This window comes from Nannospalax galili, unplaced genomic scaffold (genome assembly GCF_000622305.1).
Source record: "Nannospalax galili isolate Female #2095 unplaced genomic scaffold, S.galili_v1.0 scaffold960, whole genome shotgun sequence".
NCBI lineage: Eukaryota > Metazoa > Chordata > Mammalia > Rodentia > Spalacidae > Nannospalax > Nannospalax galili.
In genome coordinates, this window is record NW_008348313.1 from 1,359,491 (window position 1) to 1,381,234 (window position 21,744).

Genomic DNA, 21,744 nt, shown 5'->3' on the forward strand with positions numbered 1-21,744 from the left:
AGGGGGCAGCAGGGTGGACCCAGGCTAACTTGGAATGGGGAGATTAGAAGGCCTCCCCCCACTGCCTGCCTAGGGGAAAGATCAAGTCACGACCCTAACACCATGTATAAATATCTCCTTATATTAAAAAAAATATTTCCAGGGCCCACCCAGCTCTACCCCTGCTCGAAAACGGTTAATCTTCAGTTTGTGACATCACAGATCACAGGAGTAGAGGGTGGGGGGGAGAGGCAGATATGGAGGACAGCTGGAAAACAGGAAAGGGACAGGCGATGTGTAACCAAGGCCACCCCCACTACCCCTGGGCCCCCATCCAGAAGAGCAGGGAGAAGTCCGGTGAAAAGCCAGTGCTGTACCTGGGGGGTGGGCACTCCTGTCCCCAACCCCTGCTGCTGCTGCTGGGGTCATGAATCCAGTGGCACACCCCTGTGAGGGCCCAGGACTGGGAATGTAACCTCAAATTCACCCACTCAGCTCAACAACCAGATTCGGGGGTTCCCTTATAGCCAGCCCCTATAACTCTGAGGTCAGCCCTTTTTATCACAGCCCCTCCCTGAAAGAGGGGTCAGGGAAGGGCTTGAAGGGTCTTTCCTGGGAGGAGGGTGTTCTGGGGTAAACCAGCCATGAGGCTCCATCAGTCCCTGACCAGGCGGTAGATATGGTGCTGGGCCCCACGCTCGCTGGTAGAGACCTCGAAGACATAAGCAGTACACAGCAGCAGTTCCTGGGTGTCCCTGTTTGTCACCACCTGCCAGACCAGGAGAATGGGCTTAAGCTGGAGGGAGAGGAGCAGGGCGGCTGTGTGCATCTCAGGGCTGTCAAGGAAACCTCCTGCCTCCTCCCACCTCCCAGAAGGGCCTTGCTCCATGCAGTATATATCACCCATGTAGAAGGAATGAATGCCCAGGTTTTCTGGGCAAGGAGGTCACCTCTAAGGTAAGTGAGGGTGAACAGAGGGGCCTCAACAGAGCACTGTGTCTGAGGTCAATGGGTCCCCAACACATCCACCAAGCCACAGGCAAAAGGATCAGCAGGCCTGCTACCCCAAGCACTTGCCCCAAATTAATGGAATCTCTTTCACCCTCAACTGAGTCAAGCTAGATGCCTGGGAGCTAAGGATCTCCCTTGAAGGGGAGGTAGGACCTTCCACATGGGATGGCTGAGTCCCCCTCTCATCCTGACCTGGGGAAAGGTGATCCCCTGGTTGACACAGCCTGGGCCAAGGGCTGCCCTGGAACCCCAGGACTAAGGGTCTGGGCACTTCCTGCCACCCAGAGCATCACCTGTAGGATGGTGAAGTTCTCCAGGACACTGTTCATCATGTAGCGCTCAGGCAGCTGTCGAAGCTTATGCAGGAAGTTCACCAGGTACTCACACATGGGCGAGCGCAGCAGGCGGTACACAAAGCGCCCGTCCTCCAGCTGGGCCCGCTCAGTCTAGGAGTAGGGGGGGCACAGTGACTGAGACACATGGGCCACCCCAGGAACCAAGCTCTACCACTGGCTTCTGACAGCCAGTGTCCCCCTCGGAGGACCCTACCTTCTGAGACCAGAGATGGATCCCAGAGCCCTCGAATTTTCAACCTGGACCTCTGAACCCCCAAACCAGGAACCCTTCCATTTCCTCAAAGGCCTCCCAACCCTCCAAACACCCTGGATAACATCTCCAAGCTCGGATCCCAGAGCCCTCGAATTTTCAACCTGGACCTCTGAACCCCCAAATCAGGAAGCCTTCCATTTCCTCAAAGGCCTCCTAACCCTCCAAACACCCTGGATAACATCTCCAAGCTCAACGTGAAATACCTCAAGTCTTCTTTAAGGACCCTTAAGTGTAACTTCTCATCCCAAACTCTCCACATCGTTAAGATCCTTTTTCATCTTGGAGACTAAATCCCTACACCTTGAAATGAGCCTTCACTGTGACCTTTCGTGGTTGTGTTTTAAGACAACTGGCCTCCCAACTCCTCATGTAGATGAGAATAGACTTGAAACTCCGAATCCTCCTGCTTCCACCTCTCGAGTGCTGGGATGATGACCGGTGCACCACCACGCCTGGTTTACGCAGTGCTGGGCAGGAACGCCACTAAGTAAGTTTACACCCCCAGCCCTCTTCTGAACTGTTTGGTCCTAACCCGTGCACTGAACAGCTGGCACGCCCCACCGTACACCCCCACATGCCTGTACCCTCTGGCTCCTGGTGCATGCCACACCCTAGCCGCCCCCTACCCCAACCTCACCTCCACCTTCTCCACCACTTGCTTGCCGAAGGAGCAGACTTTGGAGGAGCAGGTGAGCGTCATGAGCTCCCGGCTCTCGTACTGGCTGCTCACGCCATAGAAGCCACCACTGCTGCCACTCCCGGCCTCCTCACCACTTGGGCCCCAGTTCAGGTCCGCCTGAGAGACCGAGGGCAGAGGTGAGTTGAGGGGAAACAGATTCTGCCCCACAGCCTGGCTCCCCTACTGCATCCAGTTGCCCCCACCAGCTCAGCTCCAAAGTCTCCACATTGACGTTGGCTACTTTTCAGAAGACCTGTGAGGGCTGGAGAAGTTGGGGTCCCCAGAACAGTCTTGAAAAGAGGGGGCTGCTGGAGAGATGGCTCAGCAGTTAAGAACACTGGACCTGGGTTCGATTCCTAGCACCCACACGGAAGCTAACAATTGTCTGTAACTCCAGTTCCAGGGGATCTGATGCCATCTTCCAACTCCGTGGGCATTGCATGACACTTACATACATACAGACAATACACTCATACACATAAAATAATAAATAAAAGAAAAAGGGCTGTGGCTAAGCTGTAGAGCACCTGCCTAGATTCCACCAGGGCCGGGCTGGGGGTGTGGCTCCACTGCAAACTTCCTCCTCCAGGAAGAGGAGGGAAAAAAAGACCAGCCCCCTTCCTGGTTGCTAAACTAGCAGAAATGCCTAGCAAACATTTGAGGTCCAATATCCTTCCCCAAACCTTTCACCACTCTGGCTGCAAAGCACGTGGTGCCTCCACACAAGCAACAGAACCAGACTGCTCCCCAGCCTCTCCCTTCCCACCCTCGTGTGTCCCCCAAATATCAGAAGTGGGCTTCACGAACCATAATGATGTCCTTGAGAGGCAGACATCACCCATTTTCTGTCCTGACTGTAGCTGCAATGTTTTTTGCCAGAACGCCCCCTTCAGAGGCCTAACCCCACCCACCACCCCAGAAACTGGGCACTTTGATGCAAGAAAAATCACTAGGCCTGTGGGTGTGGTGGCTCAGAACTAGAATCCCAGCACGGGAGGCTGTGGCAGAAAGGTTGAGTGGGTGTTTGAGCTCAGCCCTGGCTGTGGAGGGAGACCCTGACTCAACAGGAAAGCTTCACCAGCCCCACCCTTGGGAGCTGAGCTTGCCAAGGGAGCTGGTGACAGTGAAACTTACAGTTGCCAGTCGGCAGTAGCACACCCAGAGCCATCTCAGAATTCGACTCCCTGATCACAAAGCTAGGGTGGGGGAGGGGGTTCGTTATTGTTGTAAATTCAGTTTGGTTTGGTTTGAGTCATTAACATAGGCTGTCCTTGTCCTTGAACTCTCAATTCTCCTGCCTCAGCCTCTGGTATTTTTTTAACAACTTGACAGAAACTAGAGTGTCAGGGAAGAGGGAACCTCTGCTGAGGAATTTCCTCCATCAGGTTAGCCTGGGGCTGTGTCTGTTTCTTGATGGCTGACTGATTTATGAGGGCTCAGCCCACTGTGGGTGGTGCCATCTCCACCTAGCATGAGAGGGCCTGACTTCCCTCACTGATGGATTGTGATCTGGGTATTGCAAGATGAAATAAACCCTTTCCTCTCCAAGTTGTTTTTAAGTCAGCAGTTTTGGGGAGGAGGGGTTGGGTTTTTTTGGTCTTTTTGAGACAGGGTCTCCCTGTAGCCCCAGCTGGCCTGGAACTCCCTATGTAGACCAGGCCGGCCTCCTCTGCCTCCCGAGTGCTGGGATTAAAGGTACGCGCCACCACGCCCAGCTATTTTGATTTTATTTGTATGAGTATTTTGCCTACTAGTTGAGGTTTGCAAGTGCACAATGCCCAAGCAGGCCAACAGAGGGGATTGGATCCCCTGCAACTGGAGTTACATACCATTGTTGGCCACCATGTAGGTGCTGGAAACTGAACCTGGATCCTCTGTAGAGCAGTCAGCGCACTTAACCTCTGAGCCATCTCTCCAGCACTTAATTTTTTTTTTTTTTTTTTTTTTTGAGGCAGAAAAGTCTTTTGTCTTTTTGAGACAGGGTCTTCTTGTAGCCCCAGCTGTCCTGGAACTCACTATGTAGACCAGGCTGGCCTTGAACTCACAGAGATCCGCCTGCCTCTGCCTCTGCTCCCAAGTGCTAGGACTACAGGCGTGTGCCACAACCACGCCCAGCTCCAGCCCTTAATTTTTAAAAAGAGGCTGAAGAACTCTCTCAGTGAGTCCTTGATGCTCTGGCAAAGGACTCAGGTTTGGTTCCAAGCACACACATCACATGGTAGCTAACAACTGCCTGCAACTCCAGTTCCTGAGGATCTGATGCTCTCCCTCTGGCATTGCATACACATGGTGCACATATATACATGCAGGCAAACACTCATACACATCAAAATACAATTTTTAAAATTAAAAATAAAAAAGGCTGGAGATGGCTCACTGGTTAAGAGTGCTTGCTACTCTAGCAGAGGATCCAAGTTGGGTTCCCAGCACCCACATCTGGCAGCTCACACTTCCTTGTAACTCCAGCTCCTGGGAATCTGACGCTCTCTTCTGGACTCCATGAGTACTGCACATACCCACACTCGACACATACATACACATGTAATTAAGAAAATGTTTAGAGGCTGGAAAGGTGGCTCAGAGTTTAAGAGCACTGGCTGTTCTTGCAGAAGATACAGGTTTGGTCCCCAGCACCCATACGGCAACTAACAACGGTCCATAATTCCAGTTCAAGGAGAATTCGATACTCTCTTCTGTCCTCTGCAGGCACTGCACATACTGGGTTCACTTACATATGTGCAGACAATATACACATAAAAATAAAAATATAAAAAAAAGTTTAGGGGCTAGAGAGATGGCTAACTGGCTGCTCTTACAGAGGACCTGGGCTTGATTCCCAGCATCTATATAGCATCTAACAACCATCCATAACTCCAGTTCCAGGGGATCCAACACCCTCTTTTGGACGCCTCAGGCACCGCACACATGCAGGCAAAACATTCATACATATAGAATAAAATAAATCTGTTAGATCTTAAATAAAAATAAATCTTTTTTAAAAAAAATAAATCACCTTCAAGTGACGTGCCTCACATGTTCAGGAAGTGAAAGCTGGGTAACAGTCCCTCAACAACCTTCCATGCCATGTGACTGGATGTGGGAAGGCTGCTGGGATCTGAAGAGATCCACCTGCTTTCACATCCAGCCCTGGGGGACTCCTAAGGTTTCTTCTAAAAACATGGCTGGTGCCAGGAACCCCCCACCCCTACCCCTTCAGCCCAGGCAGCCCCCAGAGCCACCCACAGCACCTGGCTGAAGACCCATAACCTGGAAGCACTCACCCAAAACTTGACCAGGAAGAAGGCATGGGGCGGCCCTCGGTCATAAAGCTCCCGCAGGCCCCCCTTTTTCTCAGGGAATTTGTCGTAGATCTGCCGCACATCCACGCTCTCCAGAGGTGGCGCTCCGGGGCTGGGACACGGCTGGCTGATGTGGACAAACAGGTGCCTCTGGAACTGCAGGGGGCCAACAGGGTGAGGGGATGTGAGCTGGACCCCAACCTCACCCAATGGCCTTATCCCCCACCCCCGACCCCACCCCCGCCTGAAGCAGCCATCTCCAACAAGTCATGCAACACACTAGTTAGAACACAGCCACACTCCAAGCCGTATCCAGCTCCGTGGTCCCCAGCAATCCGCCTATCCCTTCACTCCCCAAGGCGCCAGCCTGCTGTCTGTAGCCTATGATGGTTACTATACCTCAAGACGACTTTTTCTTTTCTTTTCTTTTTTTTTTTTTTCTTTCTGAGAGACAGGGTATCATGTATATACCCTGCTGGCCTCAAACTCCCTATGTAGTAAAGGGTGACTGTGAGCTCCTGATCCTCCCGCTTCCACCTCCAAGTGTTGAGATGACAGGTGTGCACCACCACACCCAGTTTATGCAGGGCTGGTGATGGAACCCCATGCAAGCTTGCACTCTACCAACAGCGCTCCATCCCCAGCCCTTATGCTGGCTTTTGAACTAAAGGCAATCCTCCTGACTCGGCCTCCAACGCCAGTTTCCAACTGGGTGCTAAGATTATAGGAGTCAGCCTCCACGCCAGTTTCCAACGTGTCACCAGCATTACCCTTTTCAGTAAAGTGAATAACCTGATAGCATTTACATGGTGTCTCAGAAACTCTGTTCGCCCACTGGCCGCCCCTACACAGTATGGAACTACATTTCCCAGGTGCCTCTGCAGTTAGGTGTGAGCACATGACTTTGGCCTGACCAATAGGGTGTGAGCAGACCTGAGCTTACTCATCCAAGCAAGACCCATAAAACCTGAGCAAAGCAATCCTGCTTTCGCCCTTCCTCCACCTGCTGGCTAGATGCAGACAATCCAACAGTTCCTGTAATCCTAGAAAATGGCAGAGCCACAAAATGGAACCTCCCCGTCCGTCCCCCCAAACACTCTGAGATTCGACAGGAGGAGCTCCCCCAGGCCGCCCTGCTCAGGGAATTTGTCCTAGATACGCCGCACATCTACTGTGATACAAGCCTGTGATCCCAGCCCTGGGGAGAATGAGGCAGGATTACCGGAAGTTCAAGGCCAGCCTGGGCTAAGGTGAGACCATCTCAACAAACACACAAATAAGTAAAACAGAAAAAATAGGGGTCCGAGAGATGGTTCAGAGGTTAAGGGTACTGGGGCTGCAGAGGACCCAGGTTCAGTTCCCAGCACCCACACAGCAGCTAAAAACTGTAACTCCAGTTCCAGAGGATCGGACACCTTCTTCTGACCTCTGTAGGCATTGCATAAGTTCAGGCAAAATATTTGCACACATAAATTGGAAATATTTTTTTTTAAAAAAGAAGAAATATGGGGGCAGAAGAGATAGCTCAGCAGTTAAGAACACTGGTTGTTCTTGCAGAAGACCCGGGTTCGAATCCCAGCACCCACATGGCAGCTAACAACTGTCTGTAACTCCAGTTCCAGGGGATCTGATAGCCTCTTCTGTCTTCCACGGCCATTGCACGACACAGGTGCACTTACCTACATGCAGGCCATACACGCATACACATAAAATAAAAATAATAGCCGGGCATGGTGGTGCACACCATTAATCCCAGCACTTGGGAGGCAGAGGCAGGCGGATCTCTGTGAGTTCAAGGCCAGCCTGGTCTACACAGTGAGTTCCAGGACAGCTGGGGCTACAGGAGACCCTGTCTCAAAAAGACTAAAAATAAATAAATATAAAAATAAATATTAAAAAAAAAAAGAAGAAGAAATACAGAAATACGGCTCTTTCCCAGGTCCTGGGCATGTATCACAAGTCCTATCAAACAGCAGGTACTTCAACATGTTTGATGAATGAATAAATGATCAATTTCCCATGAGCTTCTTCCAGCTTCTTCAAAGTGTGGTCCCCAGGACAGCTACATCAACATCACTCGGAGATCCCTAGACAGGCTGCCTCACAGGTGCCTGTCACCTACTGAATCAGAAATCCGTGGACAGGGAAAATGGCTCAGTCAGTAAAACGTGTGCATGAGGGCCTGAGTTCAGTGCCCAGCACCCATATGCTGGGTGTGGAGGCAAGGATGTAAGATCCAGAACTGTGAGGGGCAACAACAGGTGGATGGATCCCTGGGGCTCGCTGGTCAGCTACCATGGGCTGGCTACTTGGTGAGGTCCAGGCACTCGGGAGGCAGAGGCAGAGGCAGGAGGATCTCTGAGTTTGAGGCCAGCCTAGTCTACTTATAGAGTTCCAGGCCAACCAGGGTTACACAGAGGAACACCACCAGACGTTAACCTCTAACCTCCACACATAAACAAACAGGAAGAATCCTGTACAGAGGGTCCAAGCAGGCTATGTGAACAAGCCCTCGGGGTGACTCTACTGAGGGTGCAGCTCCTCTGTTCCCTAAAAGAATCCCTCCTTCCTGTGCTCCAGCATTGCCCAGTGACTGCCCCAGGCTTCACTCACAGAATCAACTGCATCCGGTGGTTCCACAAATGCAGAGAACTCCACCAGCTGCAGACGCGCGGTCCCCAGGGCCCGAGCCTGCCAGGCTGGGGGAGATGGGGCAGGTGGGGGCAGGGGTGAGAGGTCTGGGGGCGGCTCATACCCTAGAGAGAGGAAAAAAAACTGCTGTCTCAGGGTTGGAGAGAGGGCTCAGAGCTTAAGAGTGCTCCCTCTTCCTGAAGAGGACCTGAGTTTGATTCCCGGCACCCATATCAGGAGTCTCACAACTGCCTGTAACTTCAGCTGCAGGGCTCTTACACCCTCTTCTGGCCTCTGAGGACACTACACCCACTCCTGCCTATAATCACAATAAGACACACACATGCACATAAATCAAAGTATTTTCACAAGACCCAGGCCAACTCAATCAGACCCAGCATCGAACTGGGAAAATGGGCAGCAGCCCCAAGCTTAGTTGAAGAACTATAGGCAACTGATTACTGCTGAGTGAGGGAGAACAGATCTTCTTTAAGGGAGTGACTCTAGTTAGGCTGACTAGAGTTGAGTGGATGAACTTGCACCAAGGGCCATCTGGGTACAAATGTTTGACCAGATAAGACTTAACATATATGATAGAATGCATGAAATCCAGTGGGGAGGGGCTTTATGGGGGGTGTGGATGGGGAGGGGGGGTCTAAATTTGATTCAGATCTATTATATGAAATGCACAAAACTTAAAAAATATTTGAAAAAATAAAGATTCAAATTCTTAAAACAAAATGGGAATAAATAAAACTCAAAAAAAAAAAAAAAAAACCCCCCCCCAAAACAAGAATTTTAGGAAACAAAACAAGCCAGGCATGGTGGCACACACCCTTAGTCCCAATACTCAGGAGGCAGAAGCAGGCAGCTCTCTGTGAGTTCGAGGCCAGCCTGGTCTACAGAGCGAGTTCTAGGCCAGCTGGGGCTACAGGGTGGCCTGTCTCAAAAAGACCCACACATAAAACAAAAATAATAAATAATAAATATTCTTTAAAAAGTTAGGGATACTAGTCAGTGTGAGTATTCAGGGTCACATAGGTGTGGAATTCTGGTGGAGTCTGTGGAACGAAGCCACCTAGGAGTGAGGTAAATGGAAGTCCTGATGATGCCCTTTGAGCTCCTAGATCCAGCCTTGCCAGCAGCCATCAGTCTGTTATCGACATCTTTGTCTTGTCTTCCCCCCTCCTCTTCCTCCTCTCTCTAACTCTTCTTCCCTCTCCCCCCCTCACTTCTTCCGCTCCTCCTCCTCCTGCTCTCCCTCCTCCTGTTCCAGCTAACTTGATCTGGGTTTCTGCTACTTGGAGCTGAAAAGAATCTTGACTAATCCACTTTTCCCCAAGGTCTCAGGGCAGCCAGTGGCAAAATGCAGTCCCACAGTGCCTGGCCGCAGGAGTGGTGGGCTTACACAGTACTGTTCCACATATTCTGCCCTGACACACCCTGCCTGCCTCAGTGGGTGCCCCCAGTGGGAGCCTGAAGGAGTGTTACCCGGGGAGAGGAGGAAGCTGGGGGACAGGCTCTTACCTGGTAGGTCAGTGGACGGGGGGGTCAGTGACAAGGAGAATGATGTCTGTGAGAATGGCTTCACGCTACGGGACAAAGGAAAACCAGTGAACACAGCAGAGCAACGCCAACTGTAGCAGCGGATGTTGAACTGGAACCACAAAAAGCCAGGATCCCCCCCTCAAGCCAACATGTTCTGTACGTGACCATGAGGTAGGTGTGAGATTGAGGCACATGTCAGCTGAGGTGCTGCAGAGCTGACTCCAACCAAGTCAGCCCAACCATGAGGACCAGGATTTCTGCTGTTTGGCAATACTAGTAAAGGAACCTAGTGCTTCAAGCAAGCTAGGCTTGTGCTCCACTGAGTCACACCCCAGCCCCTCACTGGGGGATTCTAGGCAGGAGCTCTACCACTGAACTGCCCAGGCTGGCCTTGAGTTCCAGATCCTTCTGCTTCAGCCTCCCAAGTGCTGAATCACAAGCCTGAGCCACTCACCTGCTCTATGTGATAGAAACGTTCAGTCCAAAGTAGTGGTCATTGACCACATTGCCACTCAGCACTAGTGTTACTAACATGCCTCAGAGACTGAACTTTTTATGTAAATTTAATTCTAATTTAACTAGGCATGTGCAACTAATATGGCTATAGACTCTGACACACTCCTGCGACCTAGAGGTCTCCCAAGAGATGGTGGTGAGGCCAGGGGTGATGTGGTTAGAGGTCAGATGCCGTCAAGGGTTGATAGACAAAGATGAGAAAGACAAACCCCAGGGAACTTCAGGTCTGAGTCCCAGGGCTTGGCTGTCCTCTTCTCTGCACTGTAATATTCCTCACACTGACGTGAGACCTATTGGCACTGGGCCATCACTCAAATGCCACCTCTGTAGAAAGGCCACCTGAACACTGAAAACAGAGCTCTTGCCTGGCTAGACAGTACACACTTGCAATCCCAGCACCCAGGAGGCTGAGACAGGAGGATCATAGGTTTGAGCTCAGCCTGGGCTACAGAGCTGAAAGCCTGTCTCAAGCGAACAAAAGTAAATGCAAATCCTCAGGGTTCGAGATGGAGCCCAGGGGTACAACACTTACCTAGAACATGAGAGACCCTGGGTTGAATACAATTCCTTGCATGTATTCATTCTTCTTATGTTTATGGTTACAGCGAGTCCCCTTCCTCCCGTGTCTATGGAGCCCCATGAAGACTGTGGTTGGGCTAACAAGATGGCTCAGTGGGTAAAGGGGCTTCCCAGCCAAGCTTAGTGACATGAGTTCAACACCCCGCCCCCCCAAACCCACATAGTAGGAGAGAATGGACTCCTGAAAGTTGTTCTCTGACCTCCACACACATGTACACACACAATAAATGTATGGAAAAAAAAAACACTGTGGCTGTGTAATTTTGTCCCCTACTAAGCACAGTCCCAGTCACTCAGTATGTATTCAATATCTGGTGTCCAGCTGCTCAATACAGGCCACCTGTCATTTTACAGGCTCACCACAATTTCCTATCTACAGGCCTTGCACCTGCTGTTTGTAGAGAAGAGCCCCATCAGCTAAATCCCATCAGTCTCAGAGAAACTCCCAGAACTTTCTCCTTTACCAGAAAACCCACTGTGGCTCCTCACTGCAGTGCACACACACCCACTTCGTGTTCCTGCAAGTGGTGGCTTCATCAGCCCCAGCCCCCACCATTTGACTATGAGATCCCCAGAACCCAGCCTTTCCTCCTCTGCAGCACACCTGGGGTCCCCCAGCCCCTGGGGACCTGCTCTGACCTTTCCCCATCCCTGGTAACAACACTGGTAATATCCACCCTCTCCTGTCGTCCTCTCATGGCCACACTACCCTACCATCTAACTAGCAGCCTGGCTCGGCTGTCCCTCTAGGGGCTAAAAAAAAGATTCCCATGAACCCCTGAGGGTCTTTTCCATGCCGGTGAGCTGCTAACACATCCTGATTCCCTCTGTGCTCTGGGCCTCAGAGGTGAGGCCGCTCCAGGTACCCCTAGAACTTGGTTCTCCTCCCCAAGTCTGAGAAGAAAGCAACCCTCACTCCACTCTCAAAGCCCAGAACCACTTCGGGACCCCAAAATGAACCTTCCCATGGGCCTCTAGGGCCCTTCTATCCCTCCCAGAAGCCTCTGGGTTTACAACCGCCTTCCCATGATCCTCTGAGACCCACTCATCCCTCCCAGAAGTCTGTAGGTCTATTACTGCTTTCCCATGAGCCTCTGGGCCCTACTTATCTGTCCCTGGGCTTTAAACCAAATGGTACTTTGGGGTCCCTCATCCCTCCTAGGAGCCTCTGGTCCTTGCAACTTCCGATGGACACCTCCCACCCCTCCAAGAAGCATCTGTATCCATAACTGGCTTCCCACAAGCCTTTATGTCTTTCCTTTCTTCCAGGGACCTCTGGGTCTACAATGACCTTCCTATGATCTTCTGGGTCTCCCTTACACCTGCCAGGAGCTTCTGGTCCTACAAGTCTTCCCATGATCCTCTAGGACCCATTCATCTTTCCCAGGATAACTTGGCCCTACAACTGCCCTCTTTCCCATGATCCTTTGAGGCTCCATGTCTCTACTAGGAACCTCTTTGGCCCTTCCTACTGCCCTCTCATGATTCTTTGGGGCCTTCTTCATCTGTACCAAGAGCCTCTAGGACTAACAATGTGCCTTCCCATGACACTTTGGGGTCCCCGAATTCCTCCCAGGAGGCTTTGGGCCTTATAACTGCCTTCCCAAGAGTCTCTGGGGCTGACACTCTCACTTAGAAGTCCCACGTACAGACTGCAGGCCTTTCCCATCATTAGGTTCCAGGCTGAGCTCATTTTGCCCAAACCTGCTTCTTCCCCAGGCCATACATCTTGGGATAGCTCCAAGACACAGGTCAGACCACAGGCACTATTCTTGGTACTTCCCAATCTGAAGGGCCCTCCTACTCCTCCTCCCACTCCTCTACCTCTTCCAGTCCTTCCTCCTCCTCTCCCCTCCTCCCCTCCCCTTGCCTTATCTTCCCCCTCCACCTTTGCCAACCCTTCCCCTCCTCCCCTCAACTGTCCCAGTGCAGCCTTAGTCCTGAGTGCACTTGGGGTCAGGTCCCACGCCAATAATAGCCAGTGTTAAATGTATCTGCTCCCACAACACTGGAAGTCTACAACACCCCATATCAAGCATAAGAAAAGGGCTCTGAGCACTGTGGTCACCCCCAAAGACTATAGCCAGCGAAGGGTGAGGCCAGGCTTCAAACCCATACAGCCTGGCTCCAGAATCAGGATGCAGAAGGTGGGTCAGAAAGGCAGGTGCAGGGACCCAAGGTACTCACTCTGGAACATTCCATGGTGGTCCAGTACCCCCTGACCAAAACTGGAAAAGCTCAGTAGCCTAGAGCAGAGACAAATGAGGATCGGTTGGACGCGTTGGCCACTACAGCCCCATCCTTCCACCCAGGCCCTGACCCTGGTCACCTGAGGACCGGAAGGGCCCAGCTTGGCCTGGAGGGAAGGTGCAGAGATGAGCTGGGCTGATGACATGGTAGCCATGGTCTGGAAGGCCTTGTCCTTGGAGACCTGGTCCTAGGGGGTTGAAGTCCAGGTGACTGGGGAGTCCCACCCAAGACACAGGGTCAGGGAGGGGTCAGTTCCCCACTGGCATGCTCTGCCCTGGCTGTTGTCAAAAAGGGCATCGTGTGAGGTAGAAGGGTGTTAAGATGTGCAAGGGGCGGGGGGGACTGGAGAGATGGCTCAGCGGTTAAGAACGCTGGTCTTGCAGAAGACCCAGGTTCGAATCCCAGCACCCACATGGCAGCTAACAACTGTCCAGTTCCAAGGGATCCAACAGCCTCTTCTGTCCTCCACGGGCATTGCACAACACGGGTGCACTTACCTACATGCAGGCATAACACTCATACACATAAAATGAAAATATAAATAAAACATTAAAAAATAAAACCCACTAAGGAGGATTTTTCTAGGTTAAGAAGGAGCTGGAATTTTAGGTTCCAAGGATACCCAGGCGACAGGAAGTGAGAGTTTCACTCTCCCGGCCAGGGAGCAGGAAAGCCCTGGAAAAGGATGTTTCATATTCCAGACAGAACACACAGGGAACTGAGAAAATACAGAAAAGACCAGAAGTAGAGGGATTTAGACCTACAGAAAAAGGAAGGGAAGGTTTCCGAGTACAAAAGAACAGGAAGTAACAGTTCCTGGGGCTAAAAGATCACACACAGAGGGAAAGAGACAGGGTCTGGAGGATGCAGGGGACTCACTAGTCAAGAATACTTGGACCCTGTGCTGCAGGCCTCCCCCCTCAGGTTGTGTCTGTCTTTGTCTGTCTGTCTCTGTCCATCATTCTCTCTGGGTCTCTGCTTCCACCAGGTCTCTGTCTCTCTGGATCTGTCCCTCTCTCTCTCTGGGTCTCCGTCCCCCCACATCCCACCCCACTTCTCTGCCCTTCTATGTGTGTGCCTTCCTCTGTCATTACCTTCAGCTTGGACTGAATTTCTCTTGATTTCCTTCGAGCCAAAACCTGGATGTGACTAGAGACCTGGAAGGAGAGGCAGATCAGGCCCTGCCTCCTGCCCCTCACACACACACACACACACACACACACACACACACACACACACACACACACACACACAAACAGCTACTCCACAAACTATGTCTCACAGATGATAAATCCCAAGTCCTGAGGCTGTCTGCAGGATCGCAGGGTGCAGCCTGGACCCGGGGCCAAGCCCCGTCCCATCCTCCACTTTCCATCTCTCTCTGAGCCCCTCTTTCTAAGAAACCTGCTACGGAAAATTCAGGGCTGGGAGAGATGGCTCAGTGGGTCAAGGTGCTAGCCATTAAGCCCGACAACCCAAGTTCCAACCCCAGGACACACGTGGTAGAAGGAGAAAACACACTCCTGAGGAATGTCCTGCACTTGGGACAGGGCAGCAACAAAAGCAAGTCTGGTCAAATCAGAGCCCCTGAGCCAGTGAGACCCAGGGAGGTGAGATGGACCCCCGAGCCTGAGTGGCACCTGCAGTCATCCTTTGACCTCCCCATCTCATGCACACACACACCTGCATGCACAGACGCACACAGAGACTTGTTTTTGGTAAACTCTGAACCAGCCCACAAGAGGAGGGCTGTCAGGAAACGCCCCACCCCAGAACTAGGCCAGAAAGTCAGTCCGGAGACCTGTTTGCGAGTCCTGGTCTTTCCTGTCCTCAACTTGATATACCGGGCAATGAGTTCATTCCGACCTGGAGGAGTCAAATTGGAAGAGTAAGACTGATCCGCAGAACTTCCTGACATGAGCCCTGTGTCACTCATCCACTGCAGTCACCTCACCCGTGAGGCCCAAATCCAAGCTCAACCATGTTCCAGCTATTTGTAGACCACTCAATTACCCTGTGCCTCAGTTTCCCTCACCTGTCTCCCCCACCTTTTATTATTTACTTTGTTGGGGTTGTGTGTATGTGTGTGTGTGTGTGTGTGTGTGTGTGTGTGTGTGTGTGTGTTTGAGACAGGGTCTCCCTGCAGCCCCAGCTGGCCTGGAACTTGCTATGTAGACCAGGCTGGCCTTGAACTCACAGAGGTCCGCCTGCTTCTGCTGGGATTAGAGGTGTGTGCCACCACGCCTGGCTATTTGCTTATTTTGAAACAGAGTCAAGTAGGTTAGGCTGGCCTAGAACTAAGTAGCTAAGTATGACCTTGAACTCCTGATCCAGGAGCGTGCCACAACACCCCTCATAAGGTGCCTTCGCAGGTCTGGACATACTAGTTAGTGTTTGTGGCTCACTGGGTTCAGGACAGAAACCAACGTACTCACCATACATCTTGCCCTCGTCCGACAGGATGATTTTTCGGCGGCCACATGGCGGGTAGATGGCCAGAGCCTCCTGGAAGCTCTGCTCGATGTCCGGGCTCCACACACCCTCCGCATCGGGGCCCCCATCACCTCCTACACCCTCACTGCCACCTGTGCCCTCCTCGCTGCCTTCCTCACTGCCAGTCCAGCCACCGCCATCATCCAGGGGGGCCCCAGCCCGGGGTTCCCCCATCTGGGCCTGCAGGGACAAAGACTAGCTACACACACGGAGAGGAGGGAAAGGGAGGGGCCTCGGCTGAGGGAAGAGAGCTAGGGAGGACCATGGGTCTGATGGAGGAGGGTTGAGGTCAGGACCCCTGGGTCTGACGGAGGAGGGCTAGGGAGAACCCCTGGGTCTGAGGGAGGAGGGCTAGGGAGGACCCCTGGGTCTGAGGGAGGAGGATCGAGGTCAGGACCCCTGGGTCTGAGGGAGGAGGGCTAGGGAGGACCCTGGGTCTGAGGGAGGATTGAGGTCAGGACCCCTGGGTCTGAGGGAGGAGGGTTGAGGTCAGGACCCCTGGGTCTGAGGGAGGAGGGCTGGGGAGGACTCCTGGGTCTGAGGGAGGAGGGCTAGGGAGGACCCTGGGTCTGAGGGAGGAGGGCTAGGGAGGACCCCTGGGAATGAAGGAAGAGGGCTGGAGTCCTGGTCTTTCAGGATGAACTGGATTCTGGGAAGGGGAGGGCTGTCTTCTGGTAAGCTTCCTTCCGTAAGGATGGCAGTCACTTGACCACCCCAGGGCATGGCCTGAGGCCATGCAGACTACAGCTGTGCTGACCTCTGGTCTAGTGAAGACCAGATTTGATTAGCTGCAGAGTGGGTGAGACTTTCCAGTTCAGAGACAGGCGCTGAGATGGGGCTGGAGCTGCTGGAAAAGGAGCTGCAGAGGGGGCACAGGAGGGGGGACAGAGAGACAGAGGGGGGCCAGAGACCCAGAAAGAGGGGGATGGGGGGGACACGGATAGGGTCCCAGAGAGATGGAGAGGAAGAGACAGAGACCCGGGGAGGGGGGAAAACAGGGTATGGACCTAGTCCCAGAGAGGGACAGAGACCCAAAGGAAGAGACAGACTCAGAGAAAGAGAGACCCAGAGAGAGAGAGAGATGGAGAGCAAGGAAGAGAGACCCAGGGGTGGGGGGTTGGGGGGAAAGACCCACAGAGACCCGGGGAGGGGGCGCAATCAGGGTTTGGGGGACAGACCAGAAAGTGACCACAGAAGCAATCGAGGGGGGCTGGGCGCCCACAATCTCAGGCTGAGGGACAGGGTGGCCCAGCCATCTGGAGGCCAGAACAAAGGGCCCAGGCGTCCCCTCCCCCAGTTTCCCACAACCCCCACCATGGGCGGGGCCTTCCGTCCAGCCGCCCCTCTGGCCCCGCCCCCGCCCCCTCCCCCTGGGCTTAGCTCCAACCCAAGTTCCCAGTGACTTTCCGGAGGCCGGGAACAGGGAAAAACTTTTCCAATACAACGGGATCCCGCCTCCCAGGAGGCTCCATGTCTTTCCAGAATTTTCCCAGGACCCCCAAGCCCTGGATCCCCGAAACCCCTTTTCTTCTGGACTCACGACCAAGGGGAAGGGGACCTAGCCCCGAGCACCCCCGGGAGACTGAAGTGAAACTCCAGCCCAGCCCTCCCCCATGTGGCCAGACAAAGAGATGGAGGAGCCGGGCGAGACAGACACCCCTCACCTCCTGCCCCAGTCCCCAGGGCCATGGATAAGGGTCCACGGGGCCCCGGGGCTGCCCCTCTCCCTTCCTGGGGTGCATGCCCTGCTGGGAAGGGGGCCACACAGCAGAGTACTTGCACCGAGCTGGCCCCGGGACGCGTGCACCCCGCACGCACCCTAGAGTCCCGCTCGCTCCCCACCGCGCCGCAAGCCCTACCCCGCCCTCTTGTGCACCCCCAGGCTCACACCACCCCAGTCCCCTAACTCCAGAGAAAGTTCCAGCTCCACACTCAGGCTGGGGTCGCCCTCTCCCGAGAGCACACTTCAGTCTAGGGCAAAAAGAGGGCGGGGGGGGCAATTCCCATGGCGCCCCAGAGCACGCACCTCACCTCATCCCGGGGAACTGCCCACCCCGACTCACACACCCCAGCGGATGCCGACTCCCGCCGTCCTACCTCCCGGCCAGGGCTGGGGAGCCGCGAGCGGGCGGGGCGAGCCGGGAGAAAGTTGCCCGGAGCTTTGTTTGGAAAAGTGGGAGGGACCGTGGGGGGGCGGGCCTGGCAGCCCGCGCCGGGATCCCACAGTGACCTGGGGCCAAGCTGGCTTTGGGATGGAGTCTGTGTAAATGCCGCACGCGGGTCCCCAGGAGAGGGAATGGTTATGGGGCCTGGACCCCTGGCCCGAAGGAGGAGGCTGGGAAGGACCCCTGGGTCCGAGGGAGGAGGCTGAGGAAGAACCCTGGGGCTCCAGGGAGGAGGCTGGGGAGGACCCCTGGGGCTCCAGGGAGGAGGCTGGGGAGGACCCCTGGGTCTGAGGGAGGAGACTGGGAAGGACTCCTGGGTCTGAGGGAGGAGGCTGGGGTCTGAGGGAGGAGGCTGGGAGGACCCTGGATCCAAGGGAGGAGGGCTGGGAGGACCCCTGGGTCTGAGGGAGGAGACAGGGAGGATCCCTGGGTCTGAGGGCAGTTGAGGAGAGTGGAGTCCTTCTGATGGAGGAAATGTGGCCTGAACCAAACTCTTGTTTGTGTGCTGGGAATGTGGACATTATGAGAAAACAAAAGAATATTTTCTGTTCTTCCCAACTTTGTAGATATGAGTCCAGTTTTATTTTATTTTTATCTCTTTTGAGACAGGGTCTCCCTGTAGCCCCAGCTGGCCTGGAACTTGCACTGTAGACCAGGCTGGTTTTGTCACAAATTCGCCTAATAATGAGATTCTGTCTAAAAAAAAAAAAAAAAAAAATGGGGCGACTGACAGTGCAGGCCTATAATCTCAGCCTGGGAGGCTGAACCAGGAGGAAAGTTCAAGGCCTGCCTGGGCTACAGAATGAGTTCAAGGGAGACTTAGTGAGACCAGTTCCAGAGGATCCAGCATCCTTTTCTGACCTCTATAGGCATTGCAGGACATTGGTGCACTTACATACATACATACATGCAGGCAATACATGCAAACACATAAAATAAATAAATATATATATATATATTTTTTTAAATGACACCGGGCGTGGTGGCGCATTCCTTTAATCCCAGCACTCAGGAGGCAGAGGCAGGTGGATCTCTGTGAGTTCGAGGCCAGCCTGGTCTCCATAGCAAATCCAGGCCAGCTGGTGCTACAGGGAGACCCTGTCTCAAAAAACCAAAAAAAAAAAAAGAAAAGAAAAGAAAAAAAGATGAAGGAGGGCTGGAGAGATGGCTCCGTGGTTAAGAACACTGACTGTTCCTGCAGAAGACCAGGGTTCGAATCCCAGCACCCGCATGGCAGCTAACAACTGTCCGTAACTCCAGTCCCAGTGGATCCGACTGCCTCTTCTGACCTCCGCGGACATTGCACGATGAGGGTGCACTTACCTACATGCAGGCAATGCACGCATACACATAAAATAAAAATAAGTAAAATTAAGCAGGGCGTGGTGGCGCACGCCTTTAATCTCAGCACTTGGGAGGCAGAGGTAGGCGAATCTTTGTGAGTTCAAGGCCAGCCTGGTCTACATAGTGAGTTCCAGGACAGTTCCAGCTGGAGCTACAGGAAGACCCTGTCTCAAAAAGACTCCCCCCGCCCCCTCCAAAAAAGCCTGTTTCTTGGACAAGGTCAACAGATAGGGGCGTGGCCACACTTTAGGGGCGTGGGCAGGGAGAGCATGTGGGGCTCTGGCTTTAAGGGGCGTGACTAATGAACAAGGGCGTGGCTTTCCCGGAGGCGTGACCATGGCTTTAAAGCCTGTTTCATGGGCAAGGTCAACAGATGTGGGTGTGGCCATACTTTTTGGGGCGTGGTCATGGTTTACGGGTGTGGCCAAGGAGAGCCTGTAGGGCTCGGCTTTGAGGGGCGTGGCTAATTAACGGTAGAGGCGTGGCTTTTCTGGTTACGTGGTTTTTCTGTGACGTCATCGGTTGGCCTTGGCCAGGCCGTTGGGGGCGTGGCCAGTCTTGAGGCGCGCACCCAACGCTCCAGCATTCTGCCTGGACTCGAGGCCAGAACTGGATTATAACAGTCCGTGGCCAGCGGCGTCCGGAGCGGGGTGGCCCAGCTGTGGTCCAGGAGAAGGCAAAGGTGAGGAGGAATGGGAGGACGGACCCGTAGGGGACTGAGCGCGCCTGAGATGGAGAGTACGAGAGGAGGCTTGGAAGAGGCAGGGCAGGTGGTGGTGGGACCAGAAGGGGGCAGGGCTGGTGGGGGCGGCTCCTGGAAGGGTCAGGTGGGGCTGCCTGAGGCAGGTGGAGGCTGGCTCTGCACAGACACCACCACTGACGCTGCTTTGTCACAGTCTCCCACCAGCCGCAATGTGGCACCTCGGGGTCCTGCTGCTGCTCCCCTCAACCCTGGTGTCTCCCTCCTTTGCTGCCCCGATCCATGATGCCGACCCACAGGAGAGCACATCAGGGTTCCTGGGCCTTCAAAGTTTTCTCCAAACCTTCAGTCGACTTTTTCTGAAAGTGAGTGAGGAATGGCAGAGCTTGGGGGACCTTGAGAAACAGACCAAGCGGGGTGGGTAGGAAAAGGAGTCAAAAGGAGAGGGGAACTGAAGAGATGGCTCAGCCGTTAAGGGCGCTTGCTGTTTCCGCCTGAGTTCAGGCCCCCAGCACCTACATCACTGGATGGTCCCCTAGATGTCCAGGGGAGTCCACACCCTTTTCTGACCTCCGAGGGCACTGCACTCACATGTATACCACACACACATAATTAAAACCGAGGGAGGGAGGGAGGGAGGGAGAGAGGGGGAGAGAGAGAGAGAGAGAGAGAAAAGATAGAGAGAGAGAGATAGAGAGAGAGAGAGAGAGAGAGAGAGAGAGAACTGTTGCTCAGTGGTCAAGCCCCTGCCTAGAATCCCCCAGTGAGAGGCTGGGGTTATGGTCAGGGGTACAGGGTGGTCAGGGGTGCAGGGCTTGCCTGGCTCATGTGAGGTGAGGCAGATCTAAGGAGAGGAAGGACAGGGAGGGAGAGGCACATCAAGGCATTGGGACATGGGCTATGGTAGCAAGAGGCCTTAAGGATCAGAGCATCAGGAGAGAAGGGGATAGAAGGGACAGGGGCATCCTGGCAGAGCTTTGGGTGTACAGACTGTTCTCCAACCCTAGGATGACCTGTTACGGGATCTGGACAACTTTCTTTCCTCCCCCATGGACTTCCGGGACCTTCCTAGGAACTTCCACCAGGAAGAGAACCAGGAGCACAGGATAGGGAACCATACGCTCTCCAGCTACTTGCAGACAGACAAGGTGCCTCATCAGGGCAGTCCCTCCTGAAGTCTCCCCACCATCCTTTCATACCTGTCAGAGGGGAGGAAGGTGAAGGAGGAAAAGGGGTGTCCTTTGACCCACTCATGCCATCTTCACAGATGACTGACAAGACAGGGGAGGTGCTCATCTCTAAGAAGGTAGTTGCCTCCATTGAGCCAGAAGAAAACCTGGAAGGCGACTGGAGGGTAAGCACACACACACACCGCCCCTGGGGTATTCAGGAGTCAGCATTTTTCTGTAGTTTAGGAGGTGAGTAGTTCACCCCTAGCCAGGGAGAATGTCCTCCGTTCATTTCTGTTGCTGTGATAAAACACCTTGACTGAAATCAACATGGGGGAGAAAAGGCTTTATTTGGTTTAAAATTCCAGGTCTTGCTTATCACTGAGGAAAGGTCAAGGCAGGAACTCAGAACTTCAGATCCACAGTCAAGGGCAGAGAGGGAGTAGCTGCATTCTTGCTAAGTAGCTTTCTCCTGTCATACAGAAACCCCTGCCTAGAGAATGGTGGGCAGAGTCTTCCCACATCAATTAACAATACAGTTCTCAGGGCTAGAGAGCTGGCTCAGTGGTTAAGAGCACTGGCTGCTCTTGCAGAGGACTTAGGTTCGGTTCCCAGCCACCCATATAGTAGCTAACAACCATCTGTAACCCCAGCTCTAGGGGATCTAATAAACTCAGGAGGCAGAGTTCAAGGCCAGCCTGGTCTACATAGCAAGTTCCAGGCTTCAGGGAGATCCTGTCTCAAAAAGACCAAAATAATAATAATAATAATA

At 53.5% G+C, this 21,744-nt stretch overlaps 2 protein-coding genes across 7 annotated transcripts in view; one reads left to right on the forward strand and one right to left on the reverse strand.

Moving 5' to 3' along the window:
- Window positions 1-100: 100 nt before the first annotated feature.
- Tead2 (TEA domain transcription factor 2) lies at window positions 101-17,768 on the reverse strand. Of its 5 annotated transcripts, none has more exons than XM_017801129.2 (12): window positions 17,692-17,768; window positions 15,537-15,774; window positions 14,903-14,967; window positions 14,196-14,258; window positions 13,181-13,288; window positions 13,039-13,097; window positions 9,736-9,800; window positions 8,191-8,333; window positions 5,560-5,733; window positions 2,237-2,395; window positions 1,284-1,436; window positions 101-748 (listed from the first exon to the last, which is right to left on the reverse strand). In XM_017801129.2, the coding sequence occupies exons 2-12, from the start codon at window positions 15,766-15,768 to the stop codon at window positions 635-637; spliced, it is 1,335 nt and encodes a 444-aa protein (XP_017656618.1). In that variant the 5' UTR covers window positions 15,769-15,774; window positions 17,692-17,768; the 3' UTR covers window positions 101-634. The 5 variants fall into 5 exon arrangements, with proteins under 5 accessions (XP_017656618.1, XP_008843260.1, XP_029425230.1 ...); XM_008845038.3 differs by having other exon boundaries at window positions 17,621-17,751; XM_029569370.1 differs by having other exon boundaries at window positions 17,626-17,706.
- Window positions 17,769-19,644: 1,876 nt separating this feature from the next.
- The window catches only part of Dkkl1 (dickkopf like acrosomal protein 1), a 7,037-nt gene continuing 4,937 nt past the window's right edge, over window positions 19,645-21,744 (forward strand). The window contains exons 1-4 of one of the 2 annotated variants that reach the window (XM_008845039.3): window positions 19,645-19,785; window positions 20,000-20,168; window positions 20,811-20,951; window positions 21,071-21,157. In XM_008845039.3, the coding sequence (XP_008843261.1) occupies window positions 20,016-20,168; window positions 20,811-20,951; window positions 21,071-21,157 (381 nt within the window). In that variant the 5' untranslated portion in view covers window positions 19,645-19,785; window positions 20,000-20,015. The remainder of the gene's footprint in view (window positions 19,786-19,999; window positions 20,169-20,810; window positions 20,952-21,070; window positions 21,158-21,744) is intronic. The other variant, XM_029569373.1, reaches the window with a different exon arrangement.